This window comes from Trachemys scripta, chromosome 5 (assembly GCF_013100865.1).
Source record: "Trachemys scripta elegans isolate TJP31775 chromosome 5, CAS_Tse_1.0, whole genome shotgun sequence".
NCBI lineage: Eukaryota > Metazoa > Chordata > Testudines > Emydidae > Trachemys > Trachemys scripta.
In genome coordinates this window covers 113,147,765-113,175,346 of record NC_048302.1, presented here as the reverse complement: position 1 = coordinate 113,175,346, position 27,582 = coordinate 113,147,765, and the positions used below count along the sequence as shown (strand labels likewise).

Here is a 27,582-nt window from a genome sequence, read left to right as displayed (position 1 = left end):
AATGATTCACTTAGTTTAATTCCTGTACTGAAACAGGTGTTATAATTACTGCAAATTTGTTTACATCAACTTAATTCTTCTCTTTAGGAAACAAATTTATCTTTAAACAGAAGCCGAGGTTCTCCCCCGATATTGAAATGACCAGACAGACATTCTCAGTTGTTCATAAGGTAACAATGTTGTTTCTGGAGTGAGAAAATGCCATGATAGTTATTTGTAAACATTAAACCGACAACAGTAAGTACATTAAAAACCCACATTTCCATCCTAAAATAACCACAAAACTGACATGAAATACATAAAGAGTTTATTAGGTGTGTACCCCATTTCGTTATGTGGAGGAGGAAATCTGAGGCAACAGTTTGGTGCAGTACAGACAAGCAACGTAATATACAGTAGCTGCACACAGCTTGATTTGTTTTGAATCACAACTAAATATTCTTACTATGACCATTAGTACAGAAATGTTCTGCAATTAGAAAAAATGAGAAGTATTTCTCTCATGCTGTACAATCTCACACGGACTCTGTTAGAAAATAACTGATCATGTTTGAATTTTTCATACCAACTTGTTCGGCTGTTGCCTCTGGAATGTTCAGCACAAAGGTTAAGTTCCAGACATAATTTAAGTGCTTTTCATGTGCAAACTGTTACTGGCTAAAGCTTTCAAAGTACATTTAATTACAGATATGAACACCCTGTAAAGATATGAGGATATGATAGAAGACCCAGAGGCCATTAGAATTTTTTTTTTTTTTTCTTTTAAAGAGAAATGCTATGTTCCACTGCAGTAGTTCTAGTCCCTGATGAGGTCCTTCCAAGTAGGACTGTTCACTTGTAGGAGATAGACCATTCTTTGACAGAAGCATCATGGGATGTTGTTACCAGGGTATGTTCATCCAGCCATGCCAAGCTGCTTACATGATGTAGTCTATGAGCATCTGTGCAGATGGAAGGAGATAATATTGCATTAAAAGGAAAACAAAACAAAACACCCCTCCCCCCACAGTTTAAGAATTGATAGGTTATTACAGTCATCTTAGGACAATTTTTTAATTTTGAAAAAAATTTCAATTAGATAAGACTGGCCATACCAGGTCAGACCAGAGGTCCATCCAGCCCAGTATCCGGTCTTCCGACAGTGGCCAATGTCAGGTGCCCCAGAGGGAATGAACAGAACAGGTAACCATCAAATGATCTATCCCGTCATCCATTCCCAGCTTCTGGCAAACAGAGGCTAGGGACACCATCCCCGTCCATCTTGGCTAATAGCGATTGATGGACCTATCCTCCATGAACTTATCTAGCTCGTTTTTGAACTGTAATGCACAAAGTACTTGTAAAATGCAGTTGCCTGCAAAGTGTACTTATGGATCAAGTCTGCCATTCACTAACAGTTAGAAGGTTAAAATTACATTACAGGAGGTAGGCTAGAGGAAGAGATATCTAGACAAAGAGATAACTGCTAGTGTAGTTCTGACAGAGAAAACACTGTCCATATTTTGAGAGAGACTAGTAATTCTCAAAACTAAACCTCTTTCTAGCAAAGAAGTGCACAACATACCTGGTATCTTGACTCTGGTCTCCGGGTCACTTAAGGTCCAAACATAAACCATCATGTCCATGCCCCCAGAAGCAAAATGCTCATTGTCTGGAGACCAGGCAAGGCAAACAATTTTTGCATGGTGTCCATAGAAGATGTTATGTTCCTATTTGGGAGTTATTGGGAAAATGGTGTTATTTTAAAGACTTCAAATAGCTGTTCTGCTACCTGTGATATTGTCCCTCATTAACAGGCAACCAATTTTAACATGTTGCTAGAACAGTTAAAATATATCTGTAAACCTGAGGTACACAGTAAAATTCTAAGGTAAGTGCCCTTTATATTTGAATATTATGGTTATTGCACAAGTTGGTCATGGGAGCCATTTAAAATGTCCATTTTATGCTATTTCTATTAACATCTGAAAGGCGCCAACAGAACTCAAATGAAAATGGATCAAAAATGGTAGGACTGGATGTTCAAGTTTTAAGCAAACACCAACTGGAGATCCTAGGACTCAAATGTCCTGCTCAGCTGTAGCACAGAAGGTGTTATATGAAGCCTTTGAAAGTACACCTCTACCCCAATATAATGCGACCCGACATAACACGAATTTGGATATAACGCGGTAAAGCAGCACTCTGGAGAGGAGCGGGGCTGCGCACTCCAGCGGATCAAACCAAGTTCGATATAACGCAGTTTCACCTATAACGCAGTAAGATTTTTTGGCTCCTGAGGACAGAGTTATATCGAGGTAGAGGTGTAGCTGTACAGTATGTGTTTTGAGAAAAAAAAACAACCCATACTTGATGGTGACCACATTCCTCTTCTGTCCTTCAAACTCCCCCGCCTGCCAAGTTCCCCACAGACCAGGGCACCCCAAATCAAAGTGGCACCAGCCTCTGCCATAACAGATGCAAAACCTCTACAACTTTCTAGATCTACAGTTCCCCACATGCGGTGTGCCTCATCCAATACACTAAGTGCCCAACAACAACTGTGTGGGTGAAGAGACACACTACGCTCTCAAATGTACTCAGACAGAAAAAATGATAAAAAAAAACCAAACACATAACCATGGGCAAGCATTTCTCACAAAAATGATCACTCCATATCCAACTTCATAGCCCTTGTCCTCAAAGGGAACCTGCAAAGAAATGAGCCTGGGAACTTAAGACTGACTGTTGGTGTCCAGTAGAGTTTAATACAGACAGTGGATCTATGGCTCATTACAGCTATCTGTAACCCACTAACCCGCCTTTGTCCTGCAACAGTAGAGGTGTTAACTACCCATGGTCAACTTAAGTGGTCTCTTGAATGTGGGTTAAATACACATGCAGTTTTAGGACTAGTAAATACTTTTGTTGGAAATCACAGGTCAGATACAGCAATTCTTACCGCATAGCCATCAGCAACACTAAAGACAGTGACAACTTTGTTTGCATCACAAACTGCAAGAAAGGCACCATCGTGAGAATATGCTAGATCAGTCACAGGACCTTTAGCTTGCAAGGTCTTCTCATCGATTTTCAGAGAGGTTCCTTGGATTGAATATAGATGGACATTCCCATCCTGTAAGTTAATAATGAAAGTCAAAGCTTTACAACAAATCAGGAAGGCTATTAAGTTAGAAGATCATATGCAATTATAGATATTTCTCCCTTTGAAAAATACATAATCAGTATTTTTAGGGTATATTGGCCATATGTCAAATTAAAAACATGCTACTGCTTTAAGATATGGGGAGAGTTTTGATAAAAGTGTACTTAAAAGCTTAACTATCTAGGGAGAAGATGTTGGGGAATGTATACTAACCACAAAAGTGGGAGAATCTAATGGAAAGAGGCCAGAAGATAGCAGCTTAAAAAACCCAACAGCACAACTTTAAATTAAAAGCAAAACCATTAGTATACTGCCAACTTTGATATCTTGGTGCAGCAACAGCTGAGTGATGTTTAATGAACAAGCAAAACCAAAAAGCTCGCAACCATGGAATACTGTTCCAGTGCTCAGAGTGTATCCTTACCTGTCCTCCCACTGCAGCGGTAGCACCTCCTGGATGAATGGCCACCACTTCTGGTTCATAGCCAGGATCATCAATTGCAAAACACTTCTTCCTATTCTTCATCAAGATGATCTATAAATGCAGAGCAATGTACCATAGAGACCATGGGTTCAAAATGCTTGACAGGCTATAGTGTCTCACCATACACACTACGCTGGTCAGCCACAACAGGAGCTACTACTTCATTGGTTCAAAGGGAGTATTGAGATTCATTCTAATCTATATAGATTAGAAGTATGAGACACCTATGCCTGGCGACTAAGCTTTTTCTCCTATGAGCATTTGAAAGTGATGCAGGTGCTGGTGCAGACCGCCTTCAATCTACAAACTGCAAGCAGTCAGGACACGCTCTTGCATACTGTTAGCTGAAGTTCATTTAGGGTACATCCAGACTACCCGCCATATCAGCAGGTAGCGATCGATATATCGTGTCTTAACGAGACGTGATATATCGATCCCCGAACGTGCTCCCAGTCGACTCCGGAACTCCACCGGAGCAAGTGGCGGTAGTGGAGTCAATAGGGGAGCCGCGGCCTTCGATCCCGCACCGTGAGGACCCGAGGTAAATCGATCTAAGATGCGCAACTTCAGTTACGTGAATAGCATAGCTGAAGTTGAAGTATCTTAGATCGCTCCCCGCCCCCCACCCCCAGTGTAGACCAGCCCAGAGTCACAATAAGAGGTGCATGAAGGAATCTAGCATTTCAAGCAATGTCTACTATCTTTCACAGTACCATCTTCTGTTGGGAGGATTGAGTTACAAAGTACACATGCTGTTGATCTCAACTGCATCATCCAAACTATTTGGTTTTAGTTATGACTGCCTCTAACGGGAAACTGTAGCTGGATAGGAAAATGACCCTTTGCACATGAGATTATGAAAGTTCAACCCACATCCTTTTTAGTCAAAAGCATTACAAAGGAATGCAAGTATGGGTGGCAGGTGAACCCTGGGCTCGAGGAAGCTAGCAGCTGGCTCACCCTTTCTGCCTGAGGCCCTGCCCTGCCTGCCAGAGCCCAGAGGATTCCCTCCCCCAAAGTGCTGGGCCCCCCTGGAGTGCAGGCTGCCCCTCCCCCCCCCCCCATTAGCTCCAGCTGCAGGCGAAGAGCCCCCTGCAGCACCGGGAAGCAGGAAGGGGTCTGGGGACTGAACGTGGGTGGGGCCACACAAGGCTGTTCGGGGAGGCTCAGTCTTCCCCGGCCTTCGATACCCATCACCCATGAACGTAAGTGTGGTTTTAAACAGAGACATCTCCTAAGAAACAAGGATCTTCATTTAAATCATGCTGAGAGCTTGAGTAATCCTCAAGTTATTGTAGAGTGTGCTCCAACAATAGCCAAAAGATCCATATCTATGGTGCCAGGAGGTGATAAGCAAGCTGTACACCAAAGATGGATACAACAGCGTAAGTGGACTAGCCTACCAAAGTAATGAATGTTCAAGCAAGAGACTAAGGAGAATTGGTCCCTGTTTCTATATTTTTACTACTGACCAAGGTCTTAAGACTGTTATCATGACCATATCCAATATAGTTATCAGTGACTAATGATTTTGTGTTTCTTATATAATCTTCCTTCCATTTTTTAAAAAAGATGTTAAATATCTATTGGGATTTTGGTTTTAAAGAGATGTCCTTATGTAAGGACATCTGTACAGTCACTCTATGAGCTAGGTTAGATATGTATTTGCTCCTGCTCATTAACAGAAAAAAAAAAAGCTACCTTCCATATTTAAAGTGTTCACACCCACCCACCAAAAGGAGGAAAACAAATTAAAGAAACCAACACTAGATTCAAATTTCAGGTAGATTTTCATGTTGACTCAGCCTCTTTTGGCATCATTAGAGAAGTATGGCTACATACAGTTCAGGCACTGATTTAACAAAAGTAGTTTTTCTACCAATTTTAAAGTTTGGTGCAACCCCGTAGCATGGATGCAGGTATACCCTGATACTGGTGTAATGCATCCACAACAGAGGTCTGCACCGATTTAAAATAGACAACAAGCTGATTTAATTTAAAAAAAAAAAAAAAAAAAAAAAAAAAAAAGCCAACACTGTATTTAGACAAGTCTTACACCAGCAGATTCTTTGATTTAGTTAGGTTTGTACAGAATTTAAAAATAGTAAGGTGCTATATAAGTGCTGTTACCATGGGCTAACAGCAACAGCTGATCCACATTGACAGCTGACTCTACTAAGAGACTCCTCCACTGAAATAAGTTTTAGAAATTTGTTAGTGTATCAATGACATACTCAGAGCATTAAATACTGTATAGGTTACATGGGGCATGTCTACACGGCAACCAGACACCCGCAGCTGGCTCATACCAGCCGACTTGGGCTCACAGGGCTTGGAAGTCCACACAGCAGTGAAACAGCTCTGCAGCCTGAGCCCCACAAGCCCAAGTAGGCTGGCCCAGGCCAGCTGTGGGTGTCTAGTTGCTGTATAGACATGCCCAGATATTATCCTGATACTTACTTGTCCAATGCATATAACTACCGTATATCCACCAGGACCAACAGCTAAACATTTTGGTTGAACATCCATTTTTATAACATCCTGGCCACTGAAAAGAAAAATACAAATTGCTTTTCTGTGTCTCTATTTTATTCACGTACAAGTCTCAATTCAATAGTCAGCCACTGAGAGATCCTTGAAAAGTAATCATGAAATAAGTCTTCAGGTCTGCAATATGTAGATAATTCCCTTAGCTAGCTGTTGAATATCACTTCAAGGTATCTAAATTCACAATCACGATCTACAGCTGGATTCCAGTCTTAGAAGTGAGGGCTTCTCTACATGGGGACACCTGGGAAAATTAACCTGATTTAAAATTTTAAAGTGGATTACTTTACCCACATTAATTCTAAATCAGAGTATCCACATGAGAATTTAAAGTGACCTTAATTACTCTTCAGAGAGATAGACTGGGTAAATCCTAAAAGGACTCATCTCCTGAGGCAGCAGGATTGGCATAACCACAGGGGAAAAAAAGATGTTTTCCAGAAAGAATCTTAGATCTTGTTTCCTTCTTATACAGTATATTATATAAAGCCACATAAGAACTGAAGCATGCTCTCTCTCTCTCTGATACATCTATACAGTGAAGACAAAACCATACACAAGTCATGCAATATAAGACACAGATACATCTGGCTGCCTAAGAAATAAACAAAAAAAAAAAAAAAATCAGAAAATACTGTCTAAGAAATTAGTCTCATGTATGTGGAAGAAAAAAAATTAACCACTTTTCTATTGTTTCATAGATAAAGCAAGTTGGGTATTGCAAACATTTCTAGGATTTTCATGGTCACTTGAAAAATTTGCACAAGTTGTATGATGAAGCTATTCAGCATCCCACACTATACCAGTGAAATTCTCTTGATATAAAAAAAAACAAACAAACAAACCAAACAATACCACCACACACACACACACAAACACCCCCTCTCCCCCCAAACCATCCACCCCATATATACATAACACAATCAAATATGGTAGCTTCACTAACCTGTAGTCTCTCTTGGTTAGGCTAGTATAACGCACAGTGTCGTCCATACTGCAACTGACCAGCTGATCCAATTCATCCACGGCCATTCTAGAAACCTGGTTTGTATGCCCTTTTCCAGAAAAGTCATCATTTTCCCCAGTTTCGGAATCCCAATAATGTGAGAAGTAGAATTAAGGAAATTTTTCTTAGGAATGTGTGTGTGGTGGGGTTGCAGAAAAAAATAGGACTTCCAACTCCCAATTCCAGATAATGAAAACAAACACTGACTCAAGTATTCCATAAAGGAACTAAATAAAATATTTGAATAACCAGTTTAGAACAGTAAAAAGGTATCAGCAAACAACAAGTAATTTAGTGTTAGGTCTCAATGCCTAAGGAACGCTTTCCAAGAGAGAGATGGATATAAACACTGTATCTTTGCTTTTCCTAACAAGGGACTAGTCAATCTGACATGTTATCACCATGACAGCTTCTTCCTCAGCAAGTTTGTGTCATATATTTGCCAAAGAGATAATGCAGTTAAAGAGTGCATTATGTTCACAATGAACATAAGTATTATACATCACATCTTGTTTAAGGTAATGTATAAAGAAATTGTATAAGCTCACATTTGCCTGTTACAGAAAAAGCTAGTAGAGTTCAGCTAAAAAAAACAAAAAGAAAACCCAACACAAAACAAACAAACCAACCCACCTCACAGGCTGACCCTCTGACAATACCCTGGGGGGAGATCTAGATTGCATTTCATGTTTATTGCTCCACGGGCCAGTGGGAACTGGAATTAATTATATAATTAATAGATGTGCAAATTCTCTGGGAGTTGGGGGCCTGATTATGCTTGAGACACTGGCTAGACAAGGAACAGTAATGAGTGGGTGACAGTTTTACCATGAGGATACCAATGAAATTAAGGCAACGATAAGGTGGTGAGAAACTTGCAGCTCTAAGAGCAATGTGGAAAGCTATGCTTATTAGTATATAAACCCAGAGGCAGAGCAACAAGGAGTTCATAACCCTTTCAGTTTAGGAATGACTTGATTACCTGTTCTGTTCATTCCCTCTGAAGCATCTGGCACTGGCCACTATTGAAGACCAGATACTGAGCTGGATGGACCTTTGGTCTGACTCAGTATGGCTGTTCTTATGAATGTTAATAGGGATTCAGGTAAGATTATTGTGGTATCAGGAAAGCAAGTCATTAGAGAGAATGGTAAAGATTACAGATAAGTGCCATGTTAGTTACAAGTTAGCAGGAATTTGGTTCAGCAATACAATTTTATTCAGGAATGTCAGAGGAAGTTACCTTGTCTTCAGTAAAGTGATTTTAAAAGTTCCTAAAAAGCAGAATATCCATCTTAAGGAGGAGAAGCGGGACTAGAATAATGCCATTTGATCACCAGAAAGGATATTAATGTGTCCATCATGACTTCCGGAGTAAATATAGGATTTTCCACCATTTTTATGCACTGTCAGACACTGAATTGATTTACTATGACCCTGTAAAAGAATATAATTAATGGGCAATTCATTTCTCAGTTATTCAAACTAAAACAAAAGCAATCTGTTCACAAAGTGCTACTGGTAAGATTTAGAAAGTAACATCACATTTTGGTTTTGGTCTTTGTTCAATCTCAAAATTCAAATGACTAGTTGTCTATGTCTGTTTCAAGGAATCAATACGTTAAAAAAAAAAGTATTACAGCACTGATATTTCCATACAAATTCTAAAGAATTAAATGTTCTGTAATATGAATAGTCACACACTGTTTTCCAGATGGAGATCACATTAGGACCCTTTCCATGCTTAAGTGTTATGTTCCAAACAAGTTCAGTGTTTACAAGATGGTTAAATATGGTCACCTACATGTATTGGTTGCCAGAATTATAGTAATAATAAAAATCTAGGACACAGGTTTCTAGTTCATGTAAAAATGTAAGCTCCCATGGGATTGCTTTGTCACCCCGCCACATAATTCCTATTAGTAGAGCTTGACTGCATAGTGAACCATATCTCCACGTTCACAACAGTTAGCACTTGCAGGATGATGAAATAAAATGCCCATGGGTGGTATTCTAACTCAGATTATTTTAGTGTAATCTTAAACATGTTTAAAAACTAGTGTGGAAGTAAGCTATTTTATAAGCATAATTAAGATCATTACTCATCTACACATTTGCACAAAGTATAACTACTATATTTGACTGCTATGACTCAGGTGTTAGTCAGGGATACGCTCAGCAATATACAGGCTTGATGGTTCAAAGAGATTCTTTACAGCCACATTTTAATGGAACAGTTACTATTCCCAAACAGATTATTGCTAAAACCAAACTATGTGTAGTAGAAGGTCTGCTGCAGCGTGATCAAGGTCAACATACCTTTATGACACGTAGAGGCTTATTTGGGTTATTCTTATCCAAATAGTTAATGTAACCAGAGAGGGAGAGGCTCAGTAAATGGTCCTTCTGCCACAAGCAACCCAACTGCTGATCCAGAACATTTGATCCCATGTTAAACGTACTGACAATAGAGTTAGCGCCAACATCCCAGATTTTAGCAGTTTTGTCTCCAGAAGCAGAAAGCAAGTGAGCACTATCAGGGCTCCAGCTAATCTGTAAAAACAAGTACCTGCCTTAGCATACGGACAGCACTTTCCATTGACAACAGTATAAGATCTTGCAATAGTAAGTTAGATATTTATTGTGCTGCAGTTATGAAACACAAAAAATACTTACAGCATAAATGCCTCCATCATGAGCCTTATTTCCACCCAGAGCACAAATTTTCTCTCCAGTCTTCCCATCATAGACAAAAATCTTTAAAAAACAATCACATAAGCATATTATACAAAGTGACAGACAATCAGAGGAAGGCTTGCACATTTACAATCTCCAAAATGTATTATAGAGCTAACTCTTTGCTGCAGGCATAAAAGTAATGTTGTAAAGGTCAAGTTAAGGCTTCAAGACAAATGCATACTTGTATATTAAATATTTAAGGTACCAGAGGATGTTAAGGCATTCTAAATAAAAGCAGCAAGCTGCTCCATGCAGGAATTCTGACATCTGAAATACTGGAAAGTATTATGCTTATGGCTCCTACTGTGATAGCCGCTGCTCCCAGCTAGTCATTGGAATCTGCCTATATGCAGGGAGCTAGCCATGGCAACAGCGCTGTTGTCATTCTTGACCTTCTGAGCTAATAAAAATGTACAGAGATCGGCTCTTATGTAGCCATTTATACTGCACCCACCTTCTCAGCCAGTGCAAGGAGTCTAGCAGTGGAAGCACCTGCACAGATACGTGGTGGTACAGGATCAAGCCCTTTCATAGGGAATTTGAGAATTCTTGGATATTTTCCTTTGAGTCTGAAGAAAGCCTTGTTGCAAAAAGCTGTAGGCAGGGGTATCATCCCCCCCAGCAGATAAGTAGCCTACGTTGGGAAGGCGCATCAGGAAGAGAGGAGCAGCACCAGGTTTTTGTAGAACAGCTGCTGTTGCAGCCGTATCATGGGAGGATAATGACAGTTCTTAAGTCTGTTTTCTCACAGTAAAGAGAATCAGTGTGTAGGTTGTGGAACTGCTCCCCAAAACTCCATCCCCGTCAAAGAGTGTGTAACTCACAATTATTCCCCTCCCCCACAAGTGGATATCCAGGTGGCAGCTCATTTTTACCTGGCCATCTGCACTAGATGTAGCGAATCTGTTCCCATCAGGAGAGAACCTCACGCAGTTAACAAAACGGCTGTGGTCCTGCAGGAGACAATAATTAACACCCAGCCAAAAACAGAAAAGCTTTAGACATCTTAGATAAGTTACTTGATCCCCATGAGACCCATTCATTTACAGTGAAATTCTCAAGCAAGAGGCTCTCCGCCCTACTCAAGCCCCAGACTGGCTGTGAGGGAGGCCTACAGAGGAAACATCTGCACTGTCCAGCATAGGTAAGAATGGAGGGTGACAGAGGTGGGTCAAGAGCAGCCACAGGATCCATGGTTCTGCAGTTCAAATAGCTTTAATGCAGGATACAAATCAGATTAGGAGTAATCACCATGGCTTTGGTTAGGAGGGAAGAGGGCTGAACTACAGCCCCATCCCATTCAGATTGCTATTTTGTCTCCACCCACCCTCCCATCTGGTCACTTCATATGCATAAAGCCTTAGGAATCAGGCTTATGCAGGCGAGTTGAATTCCACCCATAATAATCAGAAAACGCATCCATTTCATGCCCAGTGCTTATAACAACTTTACTTATGGCTTTGTTGCTAAAGAAGCGGTTACTGAAAGCTGAACGGTCTGAAGGCTGAGTTGCCAATACACCAGTCTAGCCACTATTAGTAATTATTTAAACCTTCAGGAGTTTGTTCTTCAAGAGGATTGTCTACACTACAAAAAACCTCCAACAACCCTAGCAGAGAGTCTCAGAGTCTGGGTCAGCAGGGTAAATGTTTCCACTCAGGCTCTGAGACTCTCCCACACCTTGCCAGGCCTGAGTCCAGGCTCCAGCCAGAGTGTAGACATACTGTAAGAGAGCCAAAAAATAAAAGAGTAGCTTCTGAAGGTCAAGTGTATATTCAGTAGTGATACCACTTCACTGACTGTGGCATTCAAAAAAACTGTTCTTTTGCTAAGGCTGGAATGGAAAAAGGACTAAAAAGCACTTAACTAAGGGTTTAAAGTCACCTTAAGGCATATGCAAACAAAATTAAATTGCCAAGTTTAACTTTTCAAGAAGCCCTACTAGTATGGTTAGGACTTCATCTGCAACAGTGCCAAGTAGCAAGGCCTACCCAGAAGACGACAGGCCCCAAGTAATAAGGGCAGGAGACTCCCTAAGGGATGACATAAGAAATGTGAATGGTTTGAATATATAGTCATTCCAGTGTTCGGTTTGTTTTTTGGAAGTTCTCACATTGCACACAACCAGAAATTAAAGCTGACTTGTTATTTTCATAGTCCAGACAGAGGAACAAAGGATGAAAGTTAGATTTATAATTTCAAGTTTAAATAACCAGTAGTGATTTTTCAAGATCTAGGCTGACATTTTCAAAGCTGCCTCAAGGGATTTGGATGCCTAATTCCTGTTTAGAATGGAGAATCCAAATCCCTTAAAGAGATTTGAAGATTCCAAACCCCTCCCGCACCACAGCTTTCCACCATCCCCCCACTCCCCAAACTGGGCACTGCTGAAGATATTGTTAAGAAACATGGTAGAATATTTTGAGATTGCACTAAATGAAGGAAAAAACTGCTCCTCAAGAAGGGATACTGAAAAATGTTACATTTCCTACAAACCCACAGAAGAGTAATGAAAGCCAGCGCCCAAGAAGATCTGAGATGACACTAAACTTAAAATTATACTGTTTTGAAGAACTAGTCTAGAGTTTCCTTTCTAACCCTTTATTGTGTTTTTCTGAGCTTGAGCTAGACCTTCAATTATCTTCAACGATGGCTACTCAATGCCAAGTAGATTTTAAACTGGAAACCAAGATTTTGTTATGGCAATGAGCTGTATCACAAAATAGTAAGAACTGTGAAGACTTTTTAGTATACATCCATATGACTTAACAGACATATAACAGAACTTATGTGCAGAAGGAGAAAAGTATGTTAGACTCACGCTTATTGTAAACTTGAATTTGAATGGCGGTCCCTCAAAGAAAGCACCACAATTGTCATCACTGCCAGTTACTATACGATAGGGCCTTGTTTGTTTTATATCCACGCTGTTGATCACCTTGTTGTGCCCAGAGATCTCTCCGACTGAAGAGCCAGTATCCCACAGGAACACTGCTCCAAATCTATTTAAAGATGACAATACACACAGTCCATAAAATAAAAATTACATGAAGGCTAACTCCTTGAGCATCAGTAATTGGCATACTGAGAGCACACAGACAATAGAAATTAGGTCATCTAGTTAATCTCATGCAAGTGCAGCACTGTTCCCTAAAGGATATTCAAGTCCTTTGTCTAGGAGACAGAGTCCAAAAACTCAGAAGAAGATGACAGCTGCCACATGTACCAAGCAGAGAAGCAAATATACAAACCCTTTTAAAATTAAAAATATCCCTTGGATCTCATTTTAAGATATCAACTACTTAAAGCATACTGAGAGGAGCAAGTTGTTGTCCCAGGTGGACAGTTGCTACACATACATAGTATGGAAGGCTGGAATATAAAACAGCATCAAGTCCATCATATATAGGGCCCTACCAAATTCATGGTCCATTTTGGTCAATTTCAGTCATACGATTTAAAAAAAAAAAAAAAAAAAATTGTAAATTTCAAGATTTTAGCTATTTAAATCTGAAATTTCATAATGTTGTAATTGACCAAAAAAGGGGGAAGGGAGAGAGTTTGTTGGGGCGGGGGGGGGGGAGAGGGGAGGAAGAGAGAAGTGTTGCACACTAGGTTATTGTAGAGGTGTTTGCAGTACTGCTACCCTTACTTCTGCACTGCTGCTGGCAGTGGTGCTGGGCTCCCCGCCAGCAGCTGCTGCTCTCCAGCTGCCCAGCATTGAAGGCAACACTACCGCCAGCAGCCGCGCAGAAGAAAGGATGACATGGTACGATATTGCTACCCTCACTTCTTTGCTGCTGCCTGCAGAGCTGGGCCCTCGGTCAGCAGCCTTGACACTCCAGCCACCCAGCTCTGAAGACAGCAGCACAGAAGTAAGAGTGGAAGAGTATTGTATTGCCACCCTTACTTTGATGCTGCTGCTAGCGGGGTGCTGCCTTCAGAGCTGGGTGCCCAGCCACTGCTCTCTGGCCGCCCAGCTCTGAAGGCAATGCAGAAGTAAGGGCGGCCCCCCTAAAATAACCTTGCGACCCCCCTACAACTCCCTTTTGGGTCAGGTCTCTCAGTTTGAGAAATGCTGGTCTCCCCCGTGAAATCTGTATAGTAGAGGGTAAAAAGCACAAAAAAGACCAGATTTCATGGTCTGTGATGCATTTTTCATGGTGAATTTATGGGATTTAGACCAGAACAGTTGATAAGTGCTTTAAAGTCCTCTAGGTATACACATGTATTCCAACTGCAAGATGTTAGTGAAGTAGTTAGTAGTTCACCTATGCTGAATACCACCTTGTCTTATAGAGACACAGTTCAGCGAGGGACAAGAACTACTGAGTGACTAGAATACAAATCTTAGCATACCAAACGTGTTGGCAGTTACTATTTCAGGGGCATTTAAAAAAAAAAAAAAAAAAAAAAAAAAAAAAAAAAAAAAAAAAAAAAAACACAAAAACCTAAAGAGTTAGTTAGTAACCACAATGCATTAATAAAACAAGTTTTATTAGAAAATGAAAAATCCTGTCAGCCCTTGTGTTTTTAAAACAGTAAAAAAAATACTGTCAATAATGTAGTTAAACAAGCTCTAGACAATCATTTCAGCAAGTTTCTAAAATGAAGCTAGATTTGCTGGAAATGCAATACAATTCATTAGGAAACCTTAATAACCTTGATTTTTTTTTTTAAATCTGGACATTTTGAAAGGAACAAAAAATAGGTATGCTGATATGTAAGATACCATACACATTTCTTCAGTACCAACCCTTGAGACATTAGCAAATAAACTAATGCAGGAGGTATCTCCCCAAAGAATTAAGTTAGGAGTCAATCTACAGTAGAATCTCAAAGATACGAGCTCCTGAGTTACGGACTTACCAGTCAACTGGACACCAATCAGACAGCAGCAGAGAAAAACATGCCTTGGGGCTTTAGCCCTGGGCATCAGCCACAGGGAGTTGGAGCTGCAGCCGCGGGGCCAGAGGGGAAAGCGGGGGCAAAGAGAAGAGGAAAGAAGTTTGGGGCTTAGGGCTTTAGATGTGGGGGTGGGGGGGAGAGGTACTATTGGGGCTTCAGCCCCAGTGCTCCCTCCAGAGCTAACCCCCTGACGTGCTCCCCAATGAAACTGGGAGTGGGGCCATGGGAAAACCCTGAGCCACAGCACCCCCTGCAAGACAGAGGTGGAAATGGAGCTGCAGGGCTGAGCCCCAGTGCTCCCTCTGGGTCTAATGCCCTGAGCTCTGGTGCTCCCATGGGGCAGAAGCCCTGACCTCTCCAACCCCATGCCTGGAACCCTGAACTCTCTAACCTGCAGTTGCAACCGCACCCCACCCTCGATGGCTGAAGTCTGTAATGTCTTGTTCAGAGTTCTGGAACATTTCAGGGTTACAAATAACCTCCATTCCGAAGGTGTCCATAATGGAGGTGCTACTGTACCAGCCACTTGTACAGAACAGTAATTAGTCTTAAGATGCAGTATGTGGCCTTTGCCTGGAGGCCACTCTGGCTGGATTGGTCCCCATCTTCACAGGTCTGCTAATCTTTTGTATCGGCAAGTGTACACATGTACCTAATTGAAGCTATACAATGGGCACTTCTAGCCTGATAAACAAGATTGCAATTGGTGGTGAATTGTGTTCTTATTGCAATTAAACCCCCAAATGTAGTTATGCTCATGTGGAAGATGCAAATATAAGTGTGATTCTCTCTTCACCACCACATTTTATAGAACATTAAATGTTTTAAGATCTCTGCAGTTCTCCCTGCTCCACAAAAACAACACCCCCCCCCCCCCCCCACAACCTGCCACACCCTGTGAACAAAACAGGCAATCTTGAATTGATCGTATGCAGAGTCGTAGCCATGTCGGTCCCAGAATTAGAGAGACAAGGTGGGTGAGACAGTATCTTTTATTGACCATCTCACCTACCTTATCTCCCTAATCTTGAATTCATGTCATTTAAGAGGGGAAAAAAAAGAAAAAAAGAAAAAAAAAAAAGTACTGCTCTAAAAAGGTCTATTTTAATGGCATTGTGCTTCCTCAGTGAATAAGCTACTCACAGTTCTGCAGCTGTCAAATGCTATGTAAAGAATTTTGCTACTAAAATAGTGAATCTAGAAGTCTAAAACAAGGAGTGCGACACATTTCTCTTAGAAGAGCTTAGAGTTTTCTGCATCACTGATTTTGTTTTGTTAGGACACAACAGTTTACAGTAGATTGAGAATTACTCACTTCTCCCTGCCTTCCCCCACAGCGGCAAGTCTCTTGCTGTCTTCAGTCCAGGCAATATCCTTTATTTTTCCTGCAAATGGCTGATATTCATACTTCAGTAGGTGTTCCTTCTGTGTGGTATCCCAAATTCTTAGCTTTCCAGAGACATCTGCCATAACACAATAGTATGTAACTATCACTGTTCCAGCAAGTATCAACTAGTCACATGTCTCAGCAATCTGTCACAGTAAAAATTTTCAGCCATACTGATTGCTAGTGCTAAAAACCTACCAGCATACGCCATTATACAGACTAAAATTCCTAAATAAAACTGAATCCAATAAGCATTAGAAATTGGAGCTCGTTAAAAATCATATATTCAAAGTTCATGCAGAATTGATGATTACAGGCATGTCCAAGATGTACACACATCTGTTGTGTGTACGAGAGTCAGGCATTTGTGCAAATATGACCTTTTAGGTCTCTAACCACAAGCATAAATACCTGGCCTACTCTCTGCATACAGAACTTAAATGCACATGTACAAAGTTTAAAAGCTGGATTGCTACCCGAAACTCAAATAAGTGTATTCGGCAATCCCTCGAAGTGGAGGATGATGGACAAGCCATGAAAGACAATTTCAAGTTATCTGAAAGTCCACTGATGGCTGAGGCGGCCTATTCTAGAGCCACAGACTCTTCCACATTGCAGACACATTTCCAAGCAATGGGTGAGCCTGGGATGTTGGTTTGAGCCCTGGCCCACTTGGTCAATCCCGTTTTTCCATTATTCAACAACAGTGATGTCAAAACAGGCAAGGGATACAAGTTTATCCTTTGTAGACTAGAGGTCTCATTTATGCTTAATATTCTGAGCATGCACTGTCAGTTGCCTTGAATCAATTACCACTTCTTCAGAATACTAGAGAAGCATGGAACACACTTAAATTCAGAGGAAATATTGTGGTGTTGCTAGTCACAAGTTGTGATGCTCTGTACCTCGGGGGGACACCCTACAACCTCATGTTCATCTTTATAAAATGATTGTGTGGTATCCAATGCAAAGTTTGTCATGTCATGTCTTCAGAAGGCTCATGATGCACTGAGCATGGTTGTTATAGTGATGTTCTAGTAATGTTATAGGTTATAATTTCATGTATATGTAATTGAGGTCGAAAATGTATCCTCATGGCTTAAAGCAAGCCCAGACAAAAACTCTCCAAGAACACCTCATCAGGGCAGGTATGGGACAAACTCAGCCCAGCCTCACAGGAACAAAGGATGCTGGCCTAGGCAGCAACAAAAGAATCTGTTAGACTCTCGAGGGAGTCATTCCCTTTTCCTTTGGTCAGTTTGGAACTGCAATGAGATAATGCTCACCTGACTCTGAAGTGGGGGGAGGAGGGGGCACAAAGCCAAGAGAAAAGAAAGGACATGATAAAAGGGAGACTGCCACGCTCTCTCTCCCACCTACATCTACAGACAGCACACCAAGCGACTAAAGTGCTGATCAAAGGGGAGAGCCTGGCTGAAGAGCAACCAGCCAGCCTGTGGTGAGAAGCATAAGTTTGTAAGAGCATTCAAAGTGTTAAGATCAGCTTTGAATGTGTTTTGCTTTTATTTCATTTGACCAAATCTGACTTTTGTTTTGACTTATCACTTAAAACCTATCTTTATAGTTAATACATTTGTTTATTCTACCTGAAGCAGTGCATTTGGTATGAAGTGTGTCAGAGGCTCCCCTCAGGATAACAAGCCTGATAGAAATTTATATATGTTTCTTAAATTGACGAACTCATAGAAGCTTGCAGTGTCCAGTGGGCATAACTGGGTACTGCAAGATGGAGGTTCCCAGGATTGTGTCTGGGACCGGAGATATTGGCTAGTGTCATTCAGTTGCACAATCCGAGGAGCAGCTTACATGCCAGAGTCTGTGTGTGAACAGCCCAGGAGTGGGGATTCTCACAGCAGAGCAGGGAAAGGCTGGCTCCCAGAGTCAAGGATTGGAGTGATCTAGCAGATCACGTTCCAATCTGGTGTTATCTGGACCCGTCACACAAGTAGAACATTTTGTAATTCAGACAGGTTTAGTCTTTTGTAATACAAATTTACTCTGTGTTTTTATATTAGGCCTTTAAAAAAAGGCAGTTTTGAAAAAGTTTGCATATTAAGGACAGAAGGTAGTAATCTATTCCACCCACCAGAATTCAGCTTGTGTATTTAAAGTTCTGTGTATTTATATGGTCCTCTTCAGTCTAGTATCTGGCCCCTCACAATGCCCATGACATGAGGTAGGGACTTATTATCCCCATTTTACAGATAGGGAAAAAAACATGAGGTGAATTAAGTGGTTTTTCTAAGAATACCTAAAAGTTGGTTATTGAGCCTGGATTCAAAACCATTATTCCTGAGTTCCAGTCCTGTACCCCGCCCACTGAAGTATCACTTGAAGATAACAGTGTCTACATTAGTATTTTGTTATTCCTCCCCCACATCATTTCACTACTGCTGTTCCCACCATTGCTACTACACTAGTATAAGAAGTGTGCAGGCCTCTTTTCCCCTGGGTTATCTAATTCAACTCAGCAATATCTAGGGGGAAAATGCAGGCATGGATGCTCCTCATAGTGACACTTTTAAATTTGAAGCAATTGTGCATTAAGTCCAAAGTGTTTTGTACCTTAACCAAAAAAACAAACAAACAAAACAAAAAAAAAAAACAAAACACACAGTCTGACATACTTCAAGATTAAATGTATGCTTTTAATCTGTGCTCAATGGAGTAGCGAGATACTTACAGGTTGCATACAAAAAAAAAGTTCAGGGAAGACTTTTGATACCTCAACTGTCAAACATTGAGTATGCGGTAGCATGGGTGATGGCTCAAATGCCCCTGCAAGCAGACTCACTAAATAATGATCTGTGCTTAGCCTGAAGGAAAATGCAGCACTGATCTCAGAGTGTGTGTGTGTGTGTGTGCGCGCGCGTGCACACACACCTCACACACCACTGTTCAGAGTCCCTCAGAGTGGAATTTTATATTTCCAATGCCCTGCCTATTAACAAGAATAAAGTAGATGGGCACTTGGGCAAAGTGAAGTATCAACATAGAACAAACCCAAAAGTGCTGGGTTTGGAGCAGGGGGACACCAAACAGTATTTTAAAAGGAACCAGTTTGACAAACACATGGACTGGTAGCCAGGAAAACCCTGCCTTTGATACAGACTATTTTACAAGGCTGCACTACTCAGACCTTTTACACTCCCCATCTGTGCTCAAAAGATATGTGCAAAGCTTAGGATCTGCATGGAGGGGGTCTACGGGAGGGGAAAGAAGAGTCACTGAAACTTCCCACAAATTCAAGATATTCATATCTTTCAAAATGGCTGAGCGAGAGAGAGAATATGAATGAATTTAGATGGTCCCACTGGGAGATTAATGCAGAGACGTGCCCCACTCAACATGGCTGTAAGAGCACACTCTCATAGCAGGTCCATACTGGCTCTTCTATTTAGGAGCCGAGAGTATGTACAAAGGATATGCACACTCAGCATTCTGTGGAACCTGGTTTCATGGAAACTCCCTGTGCACAGCTCAGCTTTGAGGAAAAAGCTGATAGAACCTCTATGGCGGTGAAGGACCCGGAGATCTGAGACTAGATCCAAAGCCATGGAGTTGTTCTACAGCCATAACCTGGCCCATGAGATCTTGCAGTGCTGTGAGGCTACTCAGGAACTCTGCTGGAGTCAGGATTCCAGCCTGGAGCAAACTTAATGTTGCAGGCTCCAGAAGTCAATTTGGCATGTGTTCACATTTGGAAGGTTTTATTTTCAACCAAACGGGTTGGGAACTTATTTAAAAATAAATATGAAGACAAGTTAGGGGCTTGAATTCAAGTTAAGAAGTTTCTTACTTGTCAATACAGCCACCATGAAAGTGTTATATATCTTTCTTTAAAAATATTTTTAGAAGTACTTTTAGTTTATTAATAATTTGTTCTCCAACACTTACCATCTTTAAAAAGTTTCCCTTATTGATTTTTGTCCTTTCATCTGACAAAGATCAATTCTCTAATGGAGCATGGCATTAATGTAGGTTTGTTTCCTTGTTTATACAACAGTATCAAAAATAAATTTTAGTTTCTGCCAAGAAGCCAGAAGAGGTAGCAAGAGCTTTGTTTAGTGTAGATTCTCAAAGTTTGGGTTCATTCTCACTGTTTTCATAGAATCTCTACACAAAAATAGTTTGAGAACCAGCATCCTTTCCCTGCTAAGTTGCTGCAGTGAAAACTGCAGTTCAGTTTACAGCGCTGAGAGAGATCAGGCCAGCAACAAGGAAAATGAGGACCTTTTTGTGTACATATGAGAGCGAGAGAGAGCACGCGCACGCCAGTGAGAGAATTTCATTTTAAAGACAAAATTTGACACTGTATTTACAGTTTAGAGAACTTGTTAAAAGCAAAAACCAAAATTAAAAATTCCACAGTTCACTCCTAATGCTGATGCATGAACAAGGCATTCACTATAGCTAAAGGACTGTTTATAATAAGTTAATAAACTTTTACATAATAGATATATAAAATTAAGTTTAGAGTATATTAAAATACATTTTGGATTTAAACTAAAGTACCACTTCAAAAAGAAATGATACACTACGCTGAGTCCATGAGGAAACAAGTTTAACATTAATGGCACATGGTTAGGAAAAAAATACTTACTTTTGTTTCAGCTTTGTTAAATATGTATTACGTAGTCTACATATGTTCAAATTGTATACCTAAAGTCTGTGCCATTAAGTTTTAGCCTAAGCATTTTAGCAGTCCTGTCCCATAGCTCAAACCAGAATGTGTTCTGATACTTTACCTCCAGATGCTATGTAGAATCCACTGGGCGCATACTTGGCAACCACAACTTGATGGGCATGCTCAGTATAGATATCAGCAATTGCTGGATTCTACAGATAAAACAGAATTAAAAAGTTACAAAATGACATTTGGGGGTTTCAGAGGAAAAAAAAAAAAAAAGAATCAAAACTGAGGCATTGGAGATACTTAAATCCCATCTACAATAAAGGGGAAGGGAGAACAACAAAAGTGAAACATACCGCTGATCAGTGGGAACTTACTGTTTAGTGTGACAGACAATACAGGGTCTGTCATGGCTGCTGTAGTGAGAAGTAATATCCTCACTGGCCAATCACACATTAGCATAATTCCCAAAATACCTGTACACAATACTGGAGGTTGGCAACTCATTGACTGATAAAGACTAAGTTGCACTGGAATGCAGAGAGAAAGGGTTCCAGAACAGGAAACAAGATAAAAGCACATAAATATATACAACTGTATAGAAAGATGGGTAGGAGAGAGGAGAAAATAATGATCTACTTTGTAGAGTACTAACCATGTAAAAGTTCCTTCAGTGAAACATGCCTATAAAGCCTTAGAACAAAAAAAATGTTAGACAACTCCTTGCTTAGCAGGACATATGCACTTGTAGTTTCTGATGTATTAATACTGTAAGTCTTCACTGCTAGAACTAGAGACATTTTACAAGAGTTACATCAGCAGGCACAGGAGATTACTTAGGGATGGCTACACTTGCAGATGTAGAGCACTGGGAGTTAAACCAGCCTTTGGAGAGCGCAGGAGGGAAAATGCTGCCGTATGTTTACACTGTCAGCTGCAAGCGCACTGACGTGGCCACATTAGCACTCTTGCAACGCCACAAAGAGCAGTGCATTGTGGTAGCTATCCCTGTGTGCAAGTGCTTGCAATGTGCTTTTCAAATGGAGGGCAGGGCATGGTGGTGGTGGAGTGTGAGAGAGTGTGTTGTGTGCCTGTGGGGGGAGAGAGAATGTGTTGTGGGGGGCTGAGAGTGTGTCAGCATGCTGTCTTGTAAGTTCAGACAGCAGCAGCTCCCTTCCCCACACTCACAACAGCAGCATTCCACACTAATGGTCTGCTTTGTCCCAGAGCAGATAAGCATGCCAGCTGTCAGAAATGGAGCTTTGAAAGGGAATATCTGCATGCCTGCAGCAGATTTCAAAAACAATGAGAAGAGTGGCCACTTGACTTCAGGGGATTATGGGACATTGCCAGAGGCCAATCACAGTGCAGTAATGCAACACCTCATCCACACTGATGCCCGGGCATTTCAGCCAGGGCACAGCACGCTTTATGCTTCTCGTGGAGGTGGGTTACCAGGAGCGCTCCAGCTGCAGAGTCCAGGTGCTCTACGTGTCTTGCCAGTGTGGACACACCTCAGGAGTTAGGGCGGCCGGGGCTGCTTTAATTCACTCTAACTTGCAAGTGTAGCCAAGCCCTTAGTAAATCAATGTGGATTGAAACACCCTTGTCTTTTGGGAAAGCTAATTTATAAGTAGCTTTCCCCAAACATATTTCAACAGATGGGCTAGTATAGAAAAAGTTATTCCTACAATAGGAAATATGAATGAAATATGAAAAATTCAATAGGAAAATTGGGATCCAGAAGAAGTTGCATCATTGATTGTCACTACGTTACAATTATAGCTTTTATGCTTCTCTTTGGAGAGGTCTTCAAAACTCCAGAGCAGAAGAGACACTTACGTCATTCAACACATGCTCAGATGTCTCAAAGTTTAACCACAAAACTGACTCAATGAATGTTGATGAGCTCTATCATCCACACCACATCAAGGAGAGTGCCATCAAAATACAAGAGATAAGAGGTACTGGTCTATATTTGTTATTGGATGTCATAACATTTATTCCAAAGAGTTCGCAGCAGACCAGCGAAATTAATTTTTTTAGACTGATTGTTCTGCAATTTGTCAGTTCACCTTTCATCTCCAAAAAAAGACTTGTGTTGTTTGGTCAAAAGGAAAGAAGTGTGGGTGAAATTGTTTTGATGCTGTAATTCATAAACAAACGTGTTCGACTGTATCATAAAAATCACTAAGTAATATGGTATGATTCGATCATGCGCTCAGGAGAAACTGGGCTGTTACAGAGTACCTACTCTGTATTAGGAAGCTTGCAGGCTTTTTACCAGGAAAAGGTCTTGCTCTTCCCAGTACTATCAGTCTCTCAGAGATGTAATGTAGCTTACTCAAGCAAGGGTAAGCTTTTCTATTTCTGGTCTAGAATACATTTATACAGGTTGAGTGCACTTCTAGCTTTGGCAAGTCAGAAATTATTGCACTTTAAAGAGTCACCCAATTTCCTGCCACTCTCCATTTTGCTGGGTGATTGAATTTAAATAAGCAAAACATGTCAGTTCTACAGGACAAAATTTCATATTCCTCTGTTGTAGTTTCATCTCCTATAAGTTCAGGAGGCTCTCTGTATACTGCAGGGGTCGGCAACCTACGGCACACTGCCTGCTGGTGAGGAGGAGGAGGGGCCGGAAAGCGCCACGCTGGGGGAAGAAGCAGGGGAGGAAGGAAGCTTGGCTGTGGCAGGACCAAGTTTCTGCCTCCTGCCCTGGCAGGGGAGAGCGGGGTGTGTGTGTGGAGGGTGTCCCGGCCCCCCACCTCACTCAGCCCCACCCGCCCACCGCTCTCCCCCTCCGGGAGCGGAAGCTTGGTCCTGCGGCAGCCAAGTTTCCCTCCTCCCCCGCTTTTTCCCCACAGCTTGGTGCATTCTGGCCCCTCTGCCCCTCCTTCTCCCTGCCAGGATGGCCCTTGTGAAGGGGAGGGGGAAGAGCGGCAGGCTGCACACAGCTCCATAGAGCAGGTAGAGAGAGGTAGGGATGGGCCTGGGGGAAGGGGGTGGAACAGGGCATATCCCTCCCAGCCCCCTGCCATGAGCTGCTCAGGGCAGGGGGCTGGGAGCACCCCCACGAGCAGAGCACCCCAGCCCTCTGCCCTGACCTCCCCACACACACTCAGCCTCCTGCCCTGCACCTCCACACACACCCCAGCCCTCTGCCCTGACCTCAAGTTGCCCTGCTCAGCCCACTGCTGGCCTAGGTAAACAGAACCCCAGGCTGGCAGTGGGCTGAGCAGGCTGGCGGTGTAAGATCAGCATTTTATTTTAATTTTAAAGGAAGCTTCTTAAACATTTTGAAAACCTTGTTTACTTTACATACAACAATAGTCTAGTTATATAATATAGACTTAGAGAGAGACCTTCTAAAAACCGTTAACATGTATTACCGGCACGCAAAACCTTAAATTAAAGGGAATAAATGAAGACTCGGCACACTGCTTCTTAAAGGTTGCCTACCCCTGGTATACTGCATTCTATTGCCGACATTATGAGTTGTTCCTGTTTCGTAGCAGAGTTACACAGCCCACTGAAGCTAAGTGGATAAAGACTAGACTTAAGGGGCACTGAATTTAAGACAGTCAAGCTTCTGATTTTTTTTTTTTTAAACCTACTGTTAAAGATTATAAATGCCAAAAATAAAGAAGTTTTTCCCAGTTTATTTTCTTTGTACATTTAATAGCACTATTTTCCAATTACAGCCAGTTCCTTCATTTGCCTGCATCTTTCACCCAACCGGGAAGAGAAACACATTTATTTAGAATTAGAAGTTAGGACAGGACCAGAAAAATTAGGACTGGAATGAATGGAAATTCAGGAGCAGGTACAGTATCTAACCCCATCAGCTCATTCTTTGAAGAGGACCAGCTAGCAGGAAAAAGAGGGAGGGGCCTGTTCAACAATACAAAGACAGAATTCAGGTAATTCATTGAGCTTGTGCGGCCCTTACACTGAAACCAGAGCTACTTATGATAGCTTGGAACTCAAACTGCCTCACACTTTGCAGGAAGAGGAACCTATAATGGAAGTAAAATATTTATGAGATATCAAGTCTTCCAAGTATCACTGATCCCTCCTGCCTTACCAATGCTTTTCCAACACATATCCAAGACTTTAATGTACTGAATCAAGTTTTGGACTTCTGTCATAGACAAGAGACCATCCTCATTAGCCTCAAGTACTTCACTCCGGACAATGGATTTGTAAGACACCAATAACCTGTCTGGTTTGTTGACTAGGATGAAGCAGTACCAGCTGGAATTGAGAGAGTTATTCTATTGTACAAGAGTCACATGTAGTATTCTCCAAGGGTCTGTCCCTTGTTCGTGTTGACACGAAGTACAGTTACTTGACTAGCCTTCCCTATTTTTGATGGGGAGTGTTTCAGAGACTAGGTCAATAGGTAGTACAGGCATGGTCCTTTACTAGGGAGAGGATTATTTCCATTTAATTATACTATTAAATTGCAACAGACTGAACCAAAGACTATGATACATGCTTTTGTGACATTAAAACTGACTATTAAAACAAATTTTGTAACAGGCTGCTGTCAGCTGACAACTACCAGAAGACTCTCCCCCTGCCTGCCAGTTTACTCTTACTTTTATAGCATACTGAAAGATTTAGGTATTAGTTTTAATGTTATGACTAAGTCAACTGGCTCAGATATCTTTCTATGCATCTGTCATACTACCTCATTTTACCTTCTTAGCTGAAACTTTTGGTTTCAAGAAGACTTGGACATTTTTGCTGTTGTCATTTAGCCAAGATGTGGGACCACAACTATGTTGAAACATTAAAACTAGAGTGCAAGGAAGTTTAAAAAAAAAAAAAAAAAAAAACAAGAAACCAGAGAACATTTTAAAAAAATTAAAAACAATTTAGTATTTGGTTCCATGTCATGGAAGGCACTTTCAGCACACTGGCAGCTAGATAAGAGATTTGGATATACCCAACAAGGGGGGAAGGGAGGGGGACCCACAAATCCTGGAGAATCACTGTCAGAGACAAACATTGTCATGGAAAGCTGGAAATTCCAAGGATATATAATCTTCCCACCTGTAATGTCTCCCCCCAAACACAGTTTACATTACATTAAGGGGTGTGTGTGTGTGTGAAGAGAATAGAGAAGGAAGGAGAATAGGGTGAGAAGTCTCATTTTCCAGTAGCAAAAGTACATTTGCCATTTTGAAGACTATATTGAACCTGGAGCCCAAAAGACTAAAACAGCTCTCCAAGTCAGCTTTCCCATGCATTTTAATAGAATGCAATCTTTGCAGCCCGATTATTGCTATTACCATTTAAAAATGGCACATTGTTCACAGTTCACTACTGATCACCACATAAGAAACAACCTACTGAAGATACCTGTTTTGTACATTTCATATGTAGTAAAGTTCCCTAGGATTAAGACTAAGAGCTTTGCATATGCAGATATTAAACTTTCAATCAAACAGTTGAGAGCTGTTTTGATTTCTCAAATGCAACAAACAGTAAGCTACACAGCACTGGATTCGATTTGTAAGATTGTGTTTCTCCACGAAGACAGCTTAGCCCAGGAAGTGGGGGTATTTATTAACTTAATAAATCCATTTTAATGGATCCCTAGGCCCCATAATACAGATATTTGTATTACCATATTAACAGGGCCAAGCAGGACATGACATACCAATCCGATCCTAAATTCTACAGAAAGGGATGAGAGAAGGAGACTACGCAGATTTTGTAGAGATTTTCTACAGATTTCTGTAGTCCCCTCCCTGCCCACAATTTTATGACTGAGTCATACACCCTCCCTCTTCATTACAGATCTATCTGACCTGAATAGAAATTCCAAAGTATCAGAAACAAGCCATTATGGGAGAGCAGCTGGAAAAACCAAAAAGAAACTTAGAGGAAAGAACATCATAAAACAAAACAAAAAAAATATAGAATACATTACATCAATGTTTCTGATGACGACACATTTTCCATTGGTATACAGAAAGTTGTTGCCCTTGGGATCCCCTCCAATAATTTTGGAGACACCTCTTTCAACCTGGGGAAGGCTGGCAAACACTTTTTCTACAAAAAGAAAAAAATATATAGAGAGAGAGATGTTGATTTCGGGCATCCCTAGCAAACGTCGTTCAAAAGCAAGTCAAGCCGCCCCAGCGGCTGCTGCTGAACACAGTCACTTGTTGCTGCCCCCAGAGCCCGGGACACGAAACACTCTGCACCCAGCACAGCCCGGGCGATCCGCCCTGGAGGGGTGCGGGGCTACCGGGGGTCCCTGGCGAGCGAGCACCGCCCGGGGCAGCGGCAGCGCAGACACGGCCGGAGCCCGAGCAGGCGGCACCGGAGCCATTGACTCGGCACGTCGGCTCCGGGCGCGCCGGGCTGTAGGCAGCGCTCCCTGAGCGAGCCAGCCACCCGCCGCACAACCCCCCGGCAGCAGCCACACGAAGGTGGCTCCCTCCGGGGCACGGGAAGCAGCCGGGCGCCCCCCGCACTTACTGCTCTCGAACGGCATCTTCGCCCACTTGTTCCCGCGGCCCGACGGAGGCGACGCGCTCAGTGCCCAGGCGGTAGCGGCCCAGCCTCTCCCTGCTCCTGCTCCGGCCTCAGCCCCAAGCTGCAGAGCAGGAAGCGCCCGCCGAGCTCGCCGCTACTCCCCTGCTTTGACCATATATAGTCAACTCTGCGCTCGCCGAGGAGCGGCAGCAGCTCC

The 27,582-nt window shown here is 41.8% G+C and overlaps 1 protein-coding gene across 1 annotated transcript; it reads right to left on the bottom strand.

Moving 5' to 3' along the window:
- On the bottom strand, nucleotides 1-27,582 carry WDR1 (WD repeat domain 1). The gene is made up of 15 exons (XM_034771631.1): nucleotides 27,369-27,582; nucleotides 26,815-26,936; nucleotides 20,986-21,076; nucleotides 16,145-16,292; nucleotides 12,743-12,923; nucleotides 10,797-10,874; nucleotides 9,859-9,939; nucleotides 9,502-9,735; nucleotides 8,532-8,619; nucleotides 7,123-7,279; nucleotides 6,090-6,177; nucleotides 3,570-3,680; nucleotides 2,942-3,115; nucleotides 1,565-1,709; nucleotides 1-941 (listed from the first exon to the last, which is right to left on the bottom strand). Exons 1-15 carry the CDS (start codon nucleotides 27,382-27,384, stop codon nucleotides 832-834), a joined length of 1,824 nt encoding a protein of 607 aa, XP_034627522.1. The 5' UTR covers nucleotides 27,385-27,582; the 3' UTR covers nucleotides 1-831.